Raw genomic sequence first — 15,563 nt, 5'->3', positions numbered from 1 at the left:
CCGTTTTTGTTGTAGTTCTTACTATTTTCCCAAAGCCCTTTCCAGAACCTCGTTGTTGCAGTTTTCTCTGGCTTTATGGTTACTGTGTCTGTTGTTTGGTTCAGACTCTGGTAGAACCGTCTTTGGTCTGATTGAAACAGTTGATTTTATCTGTACTGGATGATTCTGGCTTCATATCTTTCCATTTTTCTGGCTGTTGCATAAATTTATTATATAAATATAATAATTTTATTATATAAATAAAGTTATTATTATTATTATTATTATTATTATTATTATTATTATTGAATTAATAGAGGCCTACTTCCTCAATTGTTTAATCATTACCAAAGTATATGAAACTGTGGCATCCTGAGGACAGAGTTGAGGGGGGGCATATACATTGGTTATGGACAAACATAAGTGTTTGTCAGAAAGGAAAGGGCCATCTCACAGTATTGAAATTATCACCATGAAATAAATCCATTCTAATTGTGGTTATTACTTATTTAAAGCACATGTTTATAGTTTACATATTCTACTAATTCAGAAGCTGAAAGACACTGCCTGACCTGACATAGCCAATATGTGGGATTGCTGTTTATTAAAAGCTGATCTGCAGTCTGTTCCCATATTTTTGGGTTTTAAAAAACAGGGATTACATGCACCATTGTAGGTATAAGAAAATCACTACTTACATTCAAACATGACTAATCATATATTGTATGATTTTTTGGACCCCAGCTGAAGTGTACTAAAATGAAATAAAAAGACCCTCAGTTCATAGCCTTCCTTCAGGCCCAAATCAATGTGCTTGCCCTGCAGCATGGTGGACAACCAAGACACCCGGTAACACACATTCCATGGCATGCCCTTTCTCTCAGATTTATGGATTCCAGTCCTCTGAATATTCTTATCTTCTCATAACACCATTTATCCTCCAAGGTCCCTGGGGATTAGGATTGGGAAATTAATACTTGCCCCATGTCTCCCACAGTCTCCCAGCAGAAAACCTGCTGTGCCAAGGAAAAAAATTTGTAGTCTACAAAAAAAAATAACCGATTGATCAAAAAAAAAGGAGGAGACAAATACGCAGTGGCCTAGTCTGGAAGAACAAAACAAACGGAGTTTCTAAAACAGAGAGTGGAAATATTTCAAACTCTCAAAACCAAATTCTTTCCTCTGGCACTTTAAGATCCACCAACCAGAGCCTGATGCTAGAGTCATGCATATAGAGCTAAAGAATTATTTGCACAGGAATTCATTTTGACTAAGGAAGCAGAATGGTGCTCACAGACCTTAGTCCTTCCATAAATAAATTCTTCCTTGATTGTCCAAAATTGTTTAATAGTGACTGTTCAACTTTAATAGTGAGGTTTGTGTTTTGATGGAGATCTCATTGGCCAAGATCCTACAGTATAGTGTAAATATGAGCTGGCAGAGTTGTATTACATAGTTGCAGTCCTGAATATTAGCATATGTGACTAAATGGTCAGTGCGCATGGCCAGCAATCCATTGTGCAGTTGCACTCCTCAGTGTGAAAATACAATGCATAGTGATACTCATTCATGCAATACTTTTAAGACCGTACTGCATGTGCATCAGTCTCACATAGGAAACCTCCCCACTACCATCCCCAATTACTCCATACGCATAGCACAATTTATGCCTGCTTATGTTTCTGATGGGATGTTAGCTGTTGTGAGGCTACTATATCTCACAAATCCTTGCCAGTCAATTGCTATTTTCAGCTAACTTTAAAGTGTTTTTCATAAAAACTATTAACAATTAGTGATAACCTTTTTAGCATTGTTGACAGCACAATTGTTAACAACCTACTTAATTCCAAAATACCAATCCCTGTTGAAATAAGAATACATGCACTTTTGTAGAAGTACATGAATTTGTATAATATACTGCTCTATAAGGCATACTCTGAACTGAATGGGGTCCGTTATTAATTATCAATTTGTGTTAGTCTTCATCAGAGTCAGGTCTTATTTCATTCTCTTCCAACTCATCCTTTAATTTAATGTTAATATAGCCCACTAAGACTGACTAACACAAGGAACTGTACACATCTTGTCAAGAGTATGAAATTACCACCTGATTACCTTTAAAATATTGTAGTTCACATGAGCGTGCAAGTTGTTTTGAGATATGATTCTTTTTTCTACTTATCTTCCCTTTTATTCTGGAATTTTGGATTTGGGAACTTGTAACTCATAAAGAGATAGAACTGATAGGGTGGACTTATTTTCCACTGAGAAAATAGTTGACCAGTTATGTTGCTGCCATCTTGCTTCCTTTCAGTCCACATGTTTAACATCCAAACATGAGTGGACAAACTGCTTAGATGAAAAAAGCAAGCAGTGATCAAAGTAGAGTCTGCTTAAATTAGTGAGAAAATACATTAATGTTCTATTTCATAATAGTAATTCATTGGATGCCCATTCTTCCTCTTACAGCAGGGCAGATTATGTTTAAGTCAAGATTAATGGATAGATTTTGATGTTAAAATCCAGTCTCTGAACCTGCCATTCCCTAGAGGCATATAGTGCATTAGTTTAAACCAATATGCAGCTTATCACGGATACTATGACACAGTCTTAAATGACGGGTTGCTGTGCATTGTTGCTGCTTTCTCTGGTAATAAAATCACTATTATGTATTCTTGATCATTACAATATTAAATAGAAATGTAATCAGATTATTTCACATTTAGATACAGATAGCTCTTAAGTAATTGTCCACTGTAAAATTTCTATTTTTTTTTCTCTTGTGAGGACTGCCAGTGTGTATGTTCAAGTAAAATAGGATACATAACATGGCTCTGATTAATTAAAATGTCTGGTTTTTTTTCTTTTTAAGGCCTAGATTTTAAGCACCTTAATTCATACATGCCTTGTCTCACCACCTTCCACTTAAGAAGCTAGTGGAGTGATAGTAGTCCATTTCTTCTTTGCTCTTAACATGAGAAAACAGAGATAAGTTATAACCAAGCTTCTTCATGGTGTCATTTTTGCTACTTGGAAGTCAATATCAAACTTGAAATTGTGGGAATCCTAAAACAATATGACAATAACAATATCAGCTAATCATAAAACCATTTACTTACTTACTTACTTAGGCGATCCCTCGTAGGCTGAGGACGATGGTCCACCGTTTCTGGTGTGTCCGTAGGTGGCTGAAGAGACCTATTCTTGATTCGCATGTTCTCCCGCAGTAAGGACATCGGTTTCCAGGTTGAAGGCGGTCCTGGTCAGGGTTGGCTTGACGGGCCTTCCTCTTGGCACGTTTCTCCCTTAAGCCCTCCATTCGTGCTTCTTCGAACTCCGCAGCACTGCTGGTCACAGCTGACCTCCAATTAGAGCGCTCAAGAGCCAGGGCTTCCCAGTTCTCAGTGTCTATGCCAAAAATTTGAAGGTTGGTTTTAAGCCCATCTTTAAATCTCTTTTCCTGCTCATTAACATTCCGTTTCCCGTTCTTGAGTTGGGAGTAGAGTAACTGCTTTGGGAGACGGTGATCGGGCATTCGGACAACGTGGCCAGTCCAGCGGAGTTGATGGCATAGGAGCATCGTTTCAATGCTGGTGGTCTTTGCTTCTTCCAGCACGCTGGCATTTGTCTGCCTGTCTTCCCAAGAGATTTGCAGGATTTTTCTGAGGCAACGCTGATGGAAACGCTCCAAGAGTTGAGTGTGACGCCTGTAGATCGTCCACGTTTCGCAAGCATATAGCAGGGTTGGGAGGACAATGGCTTTATAAACAAACACCTTGGTATCTCTATGGATGTCCCAATCATCAAACACTCTCTGCTTCATTTGGAAAAATGCTGCACTCGCAGAGCTCAGGCGGTGTTGTATTTCAGTGTCAATGTTGACTTTTGTGGAGAGGTGGCTGCCAAGGTAGCGGAAATGGTCAACGTTTTCTAACGTGACACCATTAAGCTGTATTCCTGGCATTGAAGAGGGATTCGCTGGTGCCTGTTGGAAGAGCACTTTGGTTTTGTTGATGTTCAATGAGAGACTGAGCTTCTCATATGCTTCTGCGAAGGTGTTTAGAGTGGCTTGTAGGTCTTCTAATGCGCACAGACTACGTTGTCATCGGCATATTGGAGTTCTATAATAGATGTTGTGGTGTCCTTGGTTTTGGCTTTCAGTCTGCTGAGGTTAAATAGCTTGCCATCTGTCCGATACATGATTTCCACTCTGGTGGGAAGCTTCCCATCAACAAGGTGAAGTATCATAGCGATGAAGGTGGAAAATAAGGTAGGGTCAATAACATATCCCTGCTTGACATCTGATTCCACCTTAAATGGGTCACTTTGGGAGCCATTGCTGTCCAAGACTGTTGCCATCATGTCATCATGGAGGAGCCACAGGAGTTTCACAAATTTGTCAGGGCACCCGATTTTTTGGAGGATGGTCCAGAAAGCACTGCGATTCACTGTGTCGAATGCCTTTGCACGGTCAATGAATGCCGTGTACAAAGGTTGATTTTGTTCCCTGTATTTTTCTTGGAGCTGTCGTGCAGTGAAGATCATGTCCACTGTTCCTCTGGAGGGGCGAAAGCCATTCTGGGATTCCAGGAAGGTGTCTTCTGAGACAGGAAGAAGGTGGTTTGCAAGGATTCTTGCGAGAATTTTCCCAGTGGAGGTTAGAAGGGAGATACCGTGATAGTTCCCGCAGTCTGTTCTATCCCCTTTCTTGAAAAGGGTGATGATGGTGGCATCCTTGAAGTCTGCTGGGATTTTCTCGGTCACCCATACTTTTTCAATGAGCTGGTGAAGTTGTTGTATCAGCTCAGGTCCACCCTCTTTGAAGATTTCAGCAGGAACCCATCAGGTCCGCTGGCTTTGTTGTTTTTTTGTTGGCTGATGGCATTGCTGACTTCTTCCAAACTAGGCAGTGCTGCAAGCTCATCCCTGGTTTGTTGTTGCGGGATTTGTGAGATCTCTTCGGCCACATTGGAGCTGTGATTCAGCAGGTTCTGGTAGTGCTCTTTCCAACATAGTTCAATTGATGTTTTGTCCTTCAGAAGTTTGGTTCCATCTGATGAGCGTAGAGGCTGTATGCCATGGTTTCTTGGTCCGTAAATTATCTTTGTGGCTTTGAAAAATCCCTGAGCATCATGGGTGTCTGCAAAGTGTTGGATTTCTTCAGTCTTCTTTGTCCACCAGATGTTCTTGAGTTCTCTGGTCCTTTGGATCTCAGCTTTTGCACTGGCATAGATCTTTTTCTTAGCAGCACAGTTGGTATCTCTCTGCCATGTTTGGAAGGCTTTCCTTTTGTTATCAGTTAGCTGTTGGATCTCTGTTGTTATTGTCAAACCAGTCTTGATGTTTCTTAGTTTGGTATTTAATGGTTTCTTCGCAGGCTGTGATGATGGAGGACTTCAGTTTGTTCCAATGTTCCTCAACATTTTTGGGGTGTTCTGTGGGTAGATGATCCTTGAGTGTTGTTTGGAGAAGGGCTTGTTTGAAGGGCTCCTGAAGGGCTTGGGTGTTCATTTTGCGCATTGTTTTCTTCCTCGGAGTCTGCGTTTGGGGGCGATCTTGATAGCCATCGTGGATCGGATTACCTTGTGGTCTGTCCAGCAGTCATCAGCACCTGTCATAGCTCTTGTGAGAAGCCCATTGTGGCGGTCTCTGGCACATGTAATTACATAGTCCAAGCAGTGCCAATGCTTTGACCGGGGGTGCTTCCATGATGTCTTGGGCTTGTTTTTCTGGCGGAAGAGTGTGTTGGTGATGACAAGGTTGTGCTCTCTGCATTTGGTGAGAAGCAAGATGCCATTCGAGTTGCTGTTTCCGACCCCGTCTTTTTTTATGATCCCTGGATTAAAATCCCCTAGGAGGATGATTTTGTCCTCAGGTATCTCTGATAGGATGGTGTCCAGCTGACAATAAAAATTTTCCTTGATGTCTTCGTCAGCATCTAGTGTTGGTGCATAAGCACATATGACGGTTGTCTGTTGGTTTTTGGCAAGGTTGATTTGGAAGGTTGAGAGCCGTTCGTTAATGCCAGTGGGTGCTTCAGTCAGATGCTTCACCAGGTAATTTCTAATAGTAAAGCCAACTCCGTGTATTCTTCGCTCTTCTTCAGGCAGTCCCTTCCAGAAGAAGGTGTAGCCTCCTTTTTCTTCCTTCAGCTGCCCCTCTCCTGCTCTCCTGAAGGGCTGCTGTGTCGATGTTAAAGCGTCCCAGCTCCCTTGCAATGATAGCACTCCTGCGTTTGGGGCGTTTGCTGTCGGTGTTATCTGACAGTGTCCGTACGTTCCATGTTTTAAAGTTCATTTTTCTTTTTTGGCCGCAGAGTGGTGACCCCTCTGGACGCGGCAGTCCAGTCAGGGATAAGAGAGGCAGACTATGTTTAGGGCACCTTTTCTAACCCCTTCCCCATGTGGGGTGAGCAGAGCGGATCCTAAAAAGGGCGGATCCTCAGTCATGGATACAGCTGCCGGTCTACTCAACTGCCTCGGACCTTGAGGTAGAATGACTGAGTCCATATCCACCGCCCATGTGTGACTAGGGGCTTCCAGATTTCATAGTCCTTCCCCCGTCGCCACTCGCTGATCGCCATGGGACTTTTGTTGGTTTGTTTTTATTTTCTTGGAAGATGCCTGTGCGTGATTTTTTTTTTTAATGTGTGGAGGTCGGTGCACAGCCGGCCAACACACAGTCTTCACAGAGTGAGGTCCCAGCAGTGGTGTGATTAACACAACAGCAGTGGCTTCTCAGTCTGTTGCAGCCTTCTTCCACCTTCACGGCCGTTGTAACATGTACCATGTTATCTTCTGCCTGCTCCGCTGTTGAGGTCTTAGGGTCTTTGGATTGTGCTTGGTCTGGAACCTCCCCTGCGGCCACTCCTGAGAGTGCATCACTCCAGTGGTTGTGCCCACAGGTTCATCGGAACACGCAAGTCCCCTCACCACGGCAAGGTGACAATCCATCGAGGGGGAGTCTGTTCTATCACTTTTCTTGAAAAGGGTGATGATGGTGGCATCCTTGAAGTCTGCTGGGATTTTCTCGGTCACCCATACTTTTTCAATGAGCTGGTGGAGTTGTTGTATCAGCTCAGGTCCACCCTCTTTGAAGATTTCAGCAGGGATCCCATCAGGTCCGCTGGCTTTGTTATTTTTTTGTTGGCTAATGGCATGAAACCATGTAGGATACTTTGAATTGAGTATAGCAATCAGACCTTTGCAACATGTTCTGAAACTGCTAAAATTAGAGTCACATAAATGGGGAGCCTTTTGCTTCCAAATGCTGTCAACACAATCATTCAACTATTTGTTGTTGAAGGCTTTCATGGCCAGGATCACAGGGTTGTTGATCACAGGATGCCTGCCATAGATGTGGGCGAAAAGTCAGGAGAGAATACTTCTGGAACATGGCCATTCAGCCCGGAAAACATACAACAACCATGCAACTATTCTTTCAGAACAGAAACTCAACACATTATGTAAATTTTGAAAAGCGGGACCCATGTTTTGTCATTTGTTTTTAGTTAGGATGGAATGTGAATTCTTCAGTTTCCCAACTATGGTTGAATTTGAAGTTCCTGCCCCTCAAAAAAAAAATTAAGCAGCAAGAAAAATAGCATTTAGAATGTTACTGTTGCACAAAACGCTGGCATTGCTGTGAGGCCCCTTTGCTCAAGCCCCACAATTTGAAAGTCATGCAATTTATTTTTCAGATCACAAGCTGCACAGTTTTCTGGAAGGGACTGCACAGTTCTCAGCAGAAGTTGTGTAGAAAATTTCCCATCGTTACAGGAGGAGGGAAATCTGCCATTCTTGAGCAAAAACTGTTTCATTGATCTTGATAATGGCTGGACTAAGACAATTTGAGATTAACCATCCCAAATCCTTAGCATTCAGTCCTAAAATTGTTTACTCAAGTGATTCAAATGTATTAAATCAAATAATATATTTCCTAATAAGCAACTTCAGATTGCAAATCAAATTAACAGTCTTAAATGTCAAAATGGAATCAAGTTCTGTGGTTTCAAAACCTATGGCAGTATTTTTTTTTTTTTTAAAGCAGACGTGGCAAAGGAACTGGAATATTTCACTTCCACTTGGCACTTGTGTATTACCTGGCTATATCTGTTAATGTGGTCTGTATTTTATCTGACTGCAGCTTCCATTAATGGGGTTCTATTTGCAGTGCCATAGCACCTGTTATGGATTTTGAATCATCTGGCAGCCCCTGGGACTAAGATAAAGAAGTACCAGGTGTCAGGCCTGTTTCTTAATTGATACTCAATGTAAACGGTATAGTCTTGGCAATACAGTTGTAGGGATGGATTAAAGCCTACTATTGTGCGTTCTTATTGATCACAGGCTTTCCTGCACTGACAATAACTGTATGGAAGAATTCAGCCCAACAAAATAAAATAAAACCAAAGAACCCATAATTTTATATTGTATTATGTGATGGAAAGTATCTTTAAAATTTACCTTAGTTTGAACATCGAACTAAAACTCTGGAGACCAGAACGTGTCTCTGTTTATGTATCTGTGCCTTCACTCACCTATCAATTTATGGCAACACTATGAATTTAAGACATACCCGGGTAAGAAATACCCAGGTATGTATTTGGCAGTTCCTTCCATTGTAATGTAACCTACAGCATCTGGTAATCATTGATGGTCTCCCACCCAAGTACTAATTGCAGCTGACCCTGCTTTCCTTCTAGGATCAGACAGGATCTGGTGCCTTTAGTGTAATTATTTATTAAGTTCAATGAAATCTAGATTTCCAAATACATATGCACAATATTGCCTTATTACATTTGTTGGAATATTTTTTTAAAAAAAATCTCAAAGCTTAAGAAAGCATAGCTAAACACTTATAATAAAATAAAAATAACTACCTTACCTATTGCCCTGTCATATTACATATATTGTTTGAATATATGTAATGTGATGTTAATTTTAAAAGATAATAAAAATGGCATTTGTTAACTGAATGTGAATGGTTTCTTATCTCAACCAGTACAAGTTTTTATTCAGATCTGATGTAATGAAATTCTTAATATTGTCAAATTCTGTAGAAGCACCATATCAATTCTGCTACTTTTAGTTTGCTGAATTTTAAGTTACACATTTTTTAAATTGTTACTGTGTTGGAAAGTACCTTGAAATAAACAAAGTAATGCATACATTCCTGAAACAAATAGTTTTAGTGAAATAATCTCACAATATGCAGATCAGAGATGTCAATGCACTCAAAAGCCTTGGTCATTATTCACCATAACTTCCTGAACACGGGAGCTGGAGAATGCTCCCTTGTTGCTTTCCTCAAGCAGAAAGGACCAGGCTAAAAATGAGAAGTTCCTGTTTGTGTGGAAACCTAGATGAGAAGTTTCCGTTTGTGTGGAAATCTTTCATATAGTCAAGATTCCTGATATTCCAAGGCCTTTGCTTCCATGGAAGTTCTCCTTGTGAACACAGACTTCTCTTCAAATATGTCACTTCCAATGTGATAAAAATGTTGCTGGAGGGTATGCAGTTGGACGCTCCTTTGCTCCTATGTTCAGGAAAGTATAAGGAGTAATGCTTGAACAGAACTAAGATATTCGAAAGAAAAATCTATAGCAGACTAATCTTGCTCATTTATCACTTCATCCACAAACTGTAATGAAAAAATTCATTTCATGTATATCTATATCTATAGTGTTATATCTTAGTCCCTGCTCTTGAATGTTCCATCTTTTGATAAAAAGGTCAGAATAAAGATGATGATTGATGAATGAAGCTTCACAGAAATAGTGAGGAATTAGCAATTTTCTGTTGAATAAAATTCCATTGGTTAGACGGAGGTAGTGCTTTTCTCTTGGAAAACCTTCTGTGCTTGTCATTGTCTTTGGATCTGTGGAGCATGAATGGTATTGTTAACTGGTTCTTAGTCTTGTAGTTGAAATAATTTTTAAAAAGGCAATCTCAGAATGTCACTTACATCTCACGTCACAGCAAGAAGATCAAGGCTATCAGGGTAGGCACTGGCTTAGAAATCTATAGTGAGTATCCCACCTAATGAACAGACATGGTGAACTTACATCATGCATGTTAGTAGTCAAGCACTGGACTTGAGGATACCTCTTGACTGATGAATTGTTGGCTCAACATTGTTGTCAGTTTCGATGTTTCAGTTGTTGAGAAGTGTGTGAGATACTGATTACAGTCTGCTCTTCACATTCGCTAGAGACACAGAACCCTGTGAAAGTGAAAAACCATGAATAAAGAAAATGCTATTTTTTAATCTGAGAATACATCTTTAGGAATTTCTGGGTCTTACAGCATGGCTGAATGGTTAACTTCTGCTGGAAATTATGATGTGTGCCAGTCAATGCAATTGTGATTCTGAAATGGAAGTTTTTGTTTGTTTGTTTGTTTTTCAGAATTCAAAAGCATTCTAAGATAAACATAGAATGCCCTTGCGATTGTGTTCTCACTGACAAGTTTTCAGATTTCTTGCTCATTTTATCTGGTTGTGTAAAAGGAAGATTTATATTTTGAACATTTTCTTGGGCAAGTTTTCCTATGCATTCTTTTGTAAGAAAAGATGATGATACTATCTTTCCAAATTAACGTTGAGATATAATTTATTGCTTTCTTTGGAACCTATTTATTCAAACTATAAACATCAAAAGCAATAACTTTGCTTCATTTCTGCTGTTTGTATATATGCACTATATATAATAAAATAAACCTCAAAGGTTTCATTTAGAGACCTCTGAAACAGGAGCATTTTTAAAGCAGGTAGGTGTCTGCACCCTGCTTTTCATAAAGCATTTTACCCATTCAAACAGACTTTTAAAAACAGCTTGTTTTGATAGCAGGCTGTTCTCCTGTGGGCCTTCAGCCTTTGCTTCCTGGCAGCACCTTTGGTGCGAAAAGAGAGTGCTCAATTGGGAGACTATCAGTGCCAGCATGCATAGAGTGATAAGTTAACACACCACTGGGAATTTCTGGGGCCCACCAAGATACTTCACTTCTAATGTGCTAACAAGCTCATTTTTCTACCTCTTGCCTCTTCAGTTATTTTTTTTTCTCAGAAGAGCTTAGAAGTTGAGTGCATCAGGCATAATGAAAAGCTCTGTAGGAGGGAGAAGCAATAACCCAATTTTTCCCTTTTCAGCCAAATAGAAAATTAGTTTCTGGTAATACACAAAGGCCAGTATTTTTTGTGCAAGGGGCACTGCTGTGAATCAAAGGACTCTATTAACTGCAGAAAATTCAGCAGCTGTGAATCTCCCCCAATGGAAAAAGTGCTTTTCAACAAGTTGTGAGATATGTAGTATTATTTAGACTTCAACCATCAGTTTCATCCTCAGCCACTTATATACAGCCTCTTAAAAACTGTGCTATATTACTTTCCTGTGTTAAGGCTCAATCTTGTGTATGTCCTGAAACCTAAGAACCTTCACAACAAAGGGCTTTTCTATTTCCTCTTGTCCTAATGTTGCTACTATTTATGATGTTTTCAGAAGCAGTTTTTGGACTGCTGCCCCATTTTAAGAGGACAACCAAGCATAATCAATGAATATGATGCAGATCTGTGATAAGAATGCCCTTGATTCTTTCTTTCTGAAATATTATTGGTACACATCACTAATGTGCTGTAAAATAGTATAAACATTTTGGATGCTTATAGAAGTGCAACACATTAGGACTAATAGAGATCTCCTTATGATTGTAGGGTTAAAAAGTAGAAAGGTATATGTTAAGCTCTCCATTTTTTGTACCCTATTTCAGTAATGTCCACTTAATTACTGAGAAAATTAATGTCCTGTAAACAGGCTGGTATAAATAAAAAATATTAAACTTGTCCCAGGTTTAAGATAGAAGAATAGTACACATTTCTAGACTCAGAAGAACTTGTGGGTTTATAAAGATGGAAAATGTGGGGGAGGCTAAGTAAGAATGGTAGAAAAAGTGCTGCCTCCCAAAACCAAGGAAGGTGATGATTATACATCCAGAGAATGCCCATGGATGTGGATATTATCCTACTGGATTCTTTTGTCTTCAGGAGAAGTACTAGGTTCTAAGAATAAAAGTTATCCTTTGCAGCCCAAAAACAGAAAAAAAATCTGTTCCTGGTTTGAACTAAAACACTATGAGATATCCATTGAAAAACTATAGGAAAATGTGCTGCTGGATGTCCCGCAAAAACAAAGTTTTTGCAGTTTAATAAACTTCATGTTTCTATGATAGAACCAATTAGGAAATGGCATTTATAACCCAGGGGCAAAAATTATGTTACATAGTGTTATCATTTCCAGAGAGGGTATCTTAGTCTCTTCTTTTCCGAGGAAATCACCTTGAGGGAAATATTTCTTACGAGTTCTTACAGATTTCCACTTGTAAATTTTTGAAAAACCTTGCAGAATGGTTCCTTCAAGGGAAATAAATGTATATGATATTGGAAGCTATTCGTTCATATAAAAATAGAAAATGCTAAAATAGAAACATGTATATGAAATAAAAGCATGTTTGTAAAGATGTTTTGTTATTATAGTAATAATTAGATCAAGCACATTAGATTAATGATTGGATTAATCAGATAAATTGGATTGATTCAGCAAGTAGAGCACGGCAACCTTTACAAATTGTATGAGAAAGGTAGCTGATTTGTAAGCCAACTATATCAGTCTATGACACTTAAGCCAGCATGGTGTTTTTTCTTGATAATTGTATGTTGCTGCCTGCTGTTCTACATTTTGACAGCCATTTCCATAGTTGCTTTCATGAACAGCAGAAATATTCTCTCCCTTCCTCACGCTCTCTGTGCTAACAGTAAAACCAGACCCTTTGGAACAAGAAGCCTGAAGAGAGTTCTTCAAAAGCAACAGCACTTCAAGATACCAGACACTTGTCAATAATATCAGCTTTAAAAGGATGAAAAGAAGAGCAGAAGACGTACAGTGCTTTGCTGTTGATGTCCTGTAGATACTTTCTTTGCTAATGCACAGGGCTGCAATGGATTTTTGTAAATAAGCCTACTTGTTTCAGTGGTATAACTGAGTCATTATTTTTCTTTAATCTCCTAACTGTTATTTGTTTTTTAATTATGAAAAGAACAATTTTAAAGTCAAAGATGTAATGTTCGTTCATTCTGAATTATTCTTCCTTTAATACTTCAGGATTTAAATAGTAAGGGTTCAGTCTCGTCCACAGTCCGATAGAAGTAAATGGTGTTTGCTTTTGAGTGGACATGCATAAGACTGCACTCATAATTCTAACAATGAGAATGCATTGACTTTGAGAATAAAACTTAAGAAGATAACATGTAATTTAAGGAAATGTGAGAGAATCAAGGTTAGCATGAATTCATATTTTTAAGATCCTTGATATGTAATACTTAATGTAGAAAAACTTGTCAACATTCAAATCAAAACTACACCTTTCTGTTCTTATAGGGTCGCTCAGGAGATTTAAATTTCAATCAATTCCATATCACTACAATGTTATTCACATTACGCTTCTGTGAAATGGCTATTAGCTGCTACCTGAAAGTTACAGGATGATTTAAAACCAAATGTCATATGTACAAATGTAGTTGCTTCCAGCCATAACCGTGAGTGTTATTGGAACTATCCTGTCTTCATAGATATGGGGAAGTGGATCATTATCTTAGACATAATTCATTTCTTTCAAAATCTGAAGATACTATTCCTGTTATGACTGGTATTTCTCACAGACAAGTATATAAGAATTGCCTTGATATCTGTTGGTCATTTAGAAGGAACTCTTAGGAAACACTGGGACTTTTATGCTATCTTTACAGTCTAGGGATTTTGGAATGAAAAATGTTTATTCAAAAGAAGAATGTTAAAAGTAAATTACCATCAATGTTGTAAAACCAGTTTTTGAAAAATCCCTTTATTATTAAAAAATGAAAAGAAGAATTTTAATGATTGTATCCTAAAGTTCAAAAGAGGCAAGGGTTCCATATATGATGTTAAGAGATGCTGTGTATTTGAGTTGGGATAATGCAAAGTGTGAATTTGACTATTGGTACAAAATATGAATTTGATTGTCAAAATACTGTTATTTCTATGTGCAATACAATTTATATTTTAGCCTTCAGCAGAAAGTATTAAATGTCAAAATTAAAATACATTTAAAATATGTAATGGATTTCTTAAAGGAAAATGAGTTCAATCATTGATCAGGACTTTGGATGTTTGATTTTTTTCTAAACTTTACATTGATCCTTAATGGCATAAAACTAGCTATGAGGAACGAGCTCGGTATCTGCAAACGATTGTTCAGCACCATTTAGATCCTTCAACCTTTGAAGATTATGCAGCTCAGGTTTTCTGTCCAGCACCCTGCCACCACTTGCCCTCCGAAAATGGTGAGAAAACAATATTTCAATGTCAGTTTAGCAGTTCAAAAATGCAGTATTCCTCAGTTTTTGGAAATATCTCAACCATTTTTTAAAAAAAAAACCCAACAACATTATTTTTATATATTTAGAAAGTTACATTTCATGCTGTATAATTTGATCTTTTTGACTACCATCATCATATTTACATTATTTGTGAGTGTTCCTAAATATGTACGATTCCAAAATCTGTAGACTGATCTTTACATCTGCAAGAAAAATGCTACCATATCTGCAAGAAAAATGTTATTTTAGCTGTGATTTGAATGCCATGGAAACTTTGTTTTGACCATTAAATTTATATAGTTAAAAATGAATGCTTACATTGTCCTTTGCCCCAAGAAATTATGTTTTGAATTTTTTGTATAAGATACTGCATTTTTGTTTACTAATAAAACAATAATCACTACGAAGATGAGTAACTCTCAAGGGCTACCTGTACAAATAATTTCTTGAACTCCTGATGATTGTTTCATTTATTTCCCTTCTTTAGATCATTAAATATCTGTTCTGTTTATCAGAAGGTAAGACAAAGTGTCCAAAAAAAATCCCTCTGTTCTTATTAATCTATTACTAAAGCTCTAAGCTTGTAACATTGTTATATGCAAACTTTCCTGATTGCCCTTTTTTACTACCAAAAGGGAGAGAAATTCACACTGATTGAGAAATTACTACTACGTTCTCTTCAAGTTTAGTTTTACTAACCCAGGTCTGCATGAAACACTAACACTGTGGTTCTAGGATTAAAGTAACTAATGGGAGTGACATCTGTTGAGCTAGTAACACTTGATGGTGTCTCTGACCTTTTGTTTCTCAGCATGAACAAATAGTACTGAATGGCAGTGGTGTGCCTTGTACCCTGTACTGTCTTTCTTTGGTGTTAGCAGATACGTTATCAATTCAATATCCCAGAGACTAGAAAGGGACAGTAACTTGTTTGTTGCTGGTAGCTTTGCAGTGTCAAAACATTGGAAAAAATTAAATATTCCCACTGATACTATTCACCTACTTGCAATAGAGAACAATCTCAAAATTCTGTTTGCTTTTTTCCTTGAAAACAATTGATGGAAATTCAATAACACAAAAAGAAAAAAAAACATGTAACTTTATTTTAGTTTGCCCCTGTGATTTAAAGAAACTAGATACTAAACATTTTTATTTTTATTTTCAGTGCAAATAGCTTT

General features: G+C 38.2%; 1 protein-coding gene across 17 annotated transcripts in view; it reads left to right on the top strand.

The window, feature by feature from the left end:
• The window catches only part of ralgapa1 (Ral GTPase activating protein catalytic subunit alpha 1), a 192,050-nt gene that overhangs the window by 161,974 nt on the left and 14,513 nt on the right, over positions 1-15,563 (top strand). For 11 of the 17 annotated variants that reach the window (XR_010002099.1, XM_062968273.1, XM_062968275.1 and 8 more), the window contains one exon: positions 14,225-14,349. Coding sequence is in view for 14 of the 17 variants with exons in the window: in XM_062968273.1 (XP_062824343.1) it covers positions 14,225-14,349 (125 nt within the window). In the remaining 3 variants the exon portion in view is untranslated. Of the gene's footprint in view, positions 1-12,786; positions 14,119-14,224; positions 14,350-14,872; positions 14,904-15,563 lie in introns of those variants that run through there. The other 6 variants (XR_010002101.1, XM_062968278.1, XM_062968281.1 and 3 more) reach the window with 2 other exon arrangements.

This window comes from Anolis carolinensis, chromosome 1 (genome assembly GCF_035594765.1).
Source record: "Anolis carolinensis isolate JA03-04 chromosome 1, rAnoCar3.1.pri, whole genome shotgun sequence".
Classification (NCBI taxonomy): Eukaryota; Metazoa; Chordata; class Lepidosauria; order Squamata; family Dactyloidae; genus Anolis; species Anolis carolinensis.
Note: the sequence above shows the minus strand (reverse complement) of the source record. Positions and strands in the feature narration are given on the sequence as shown.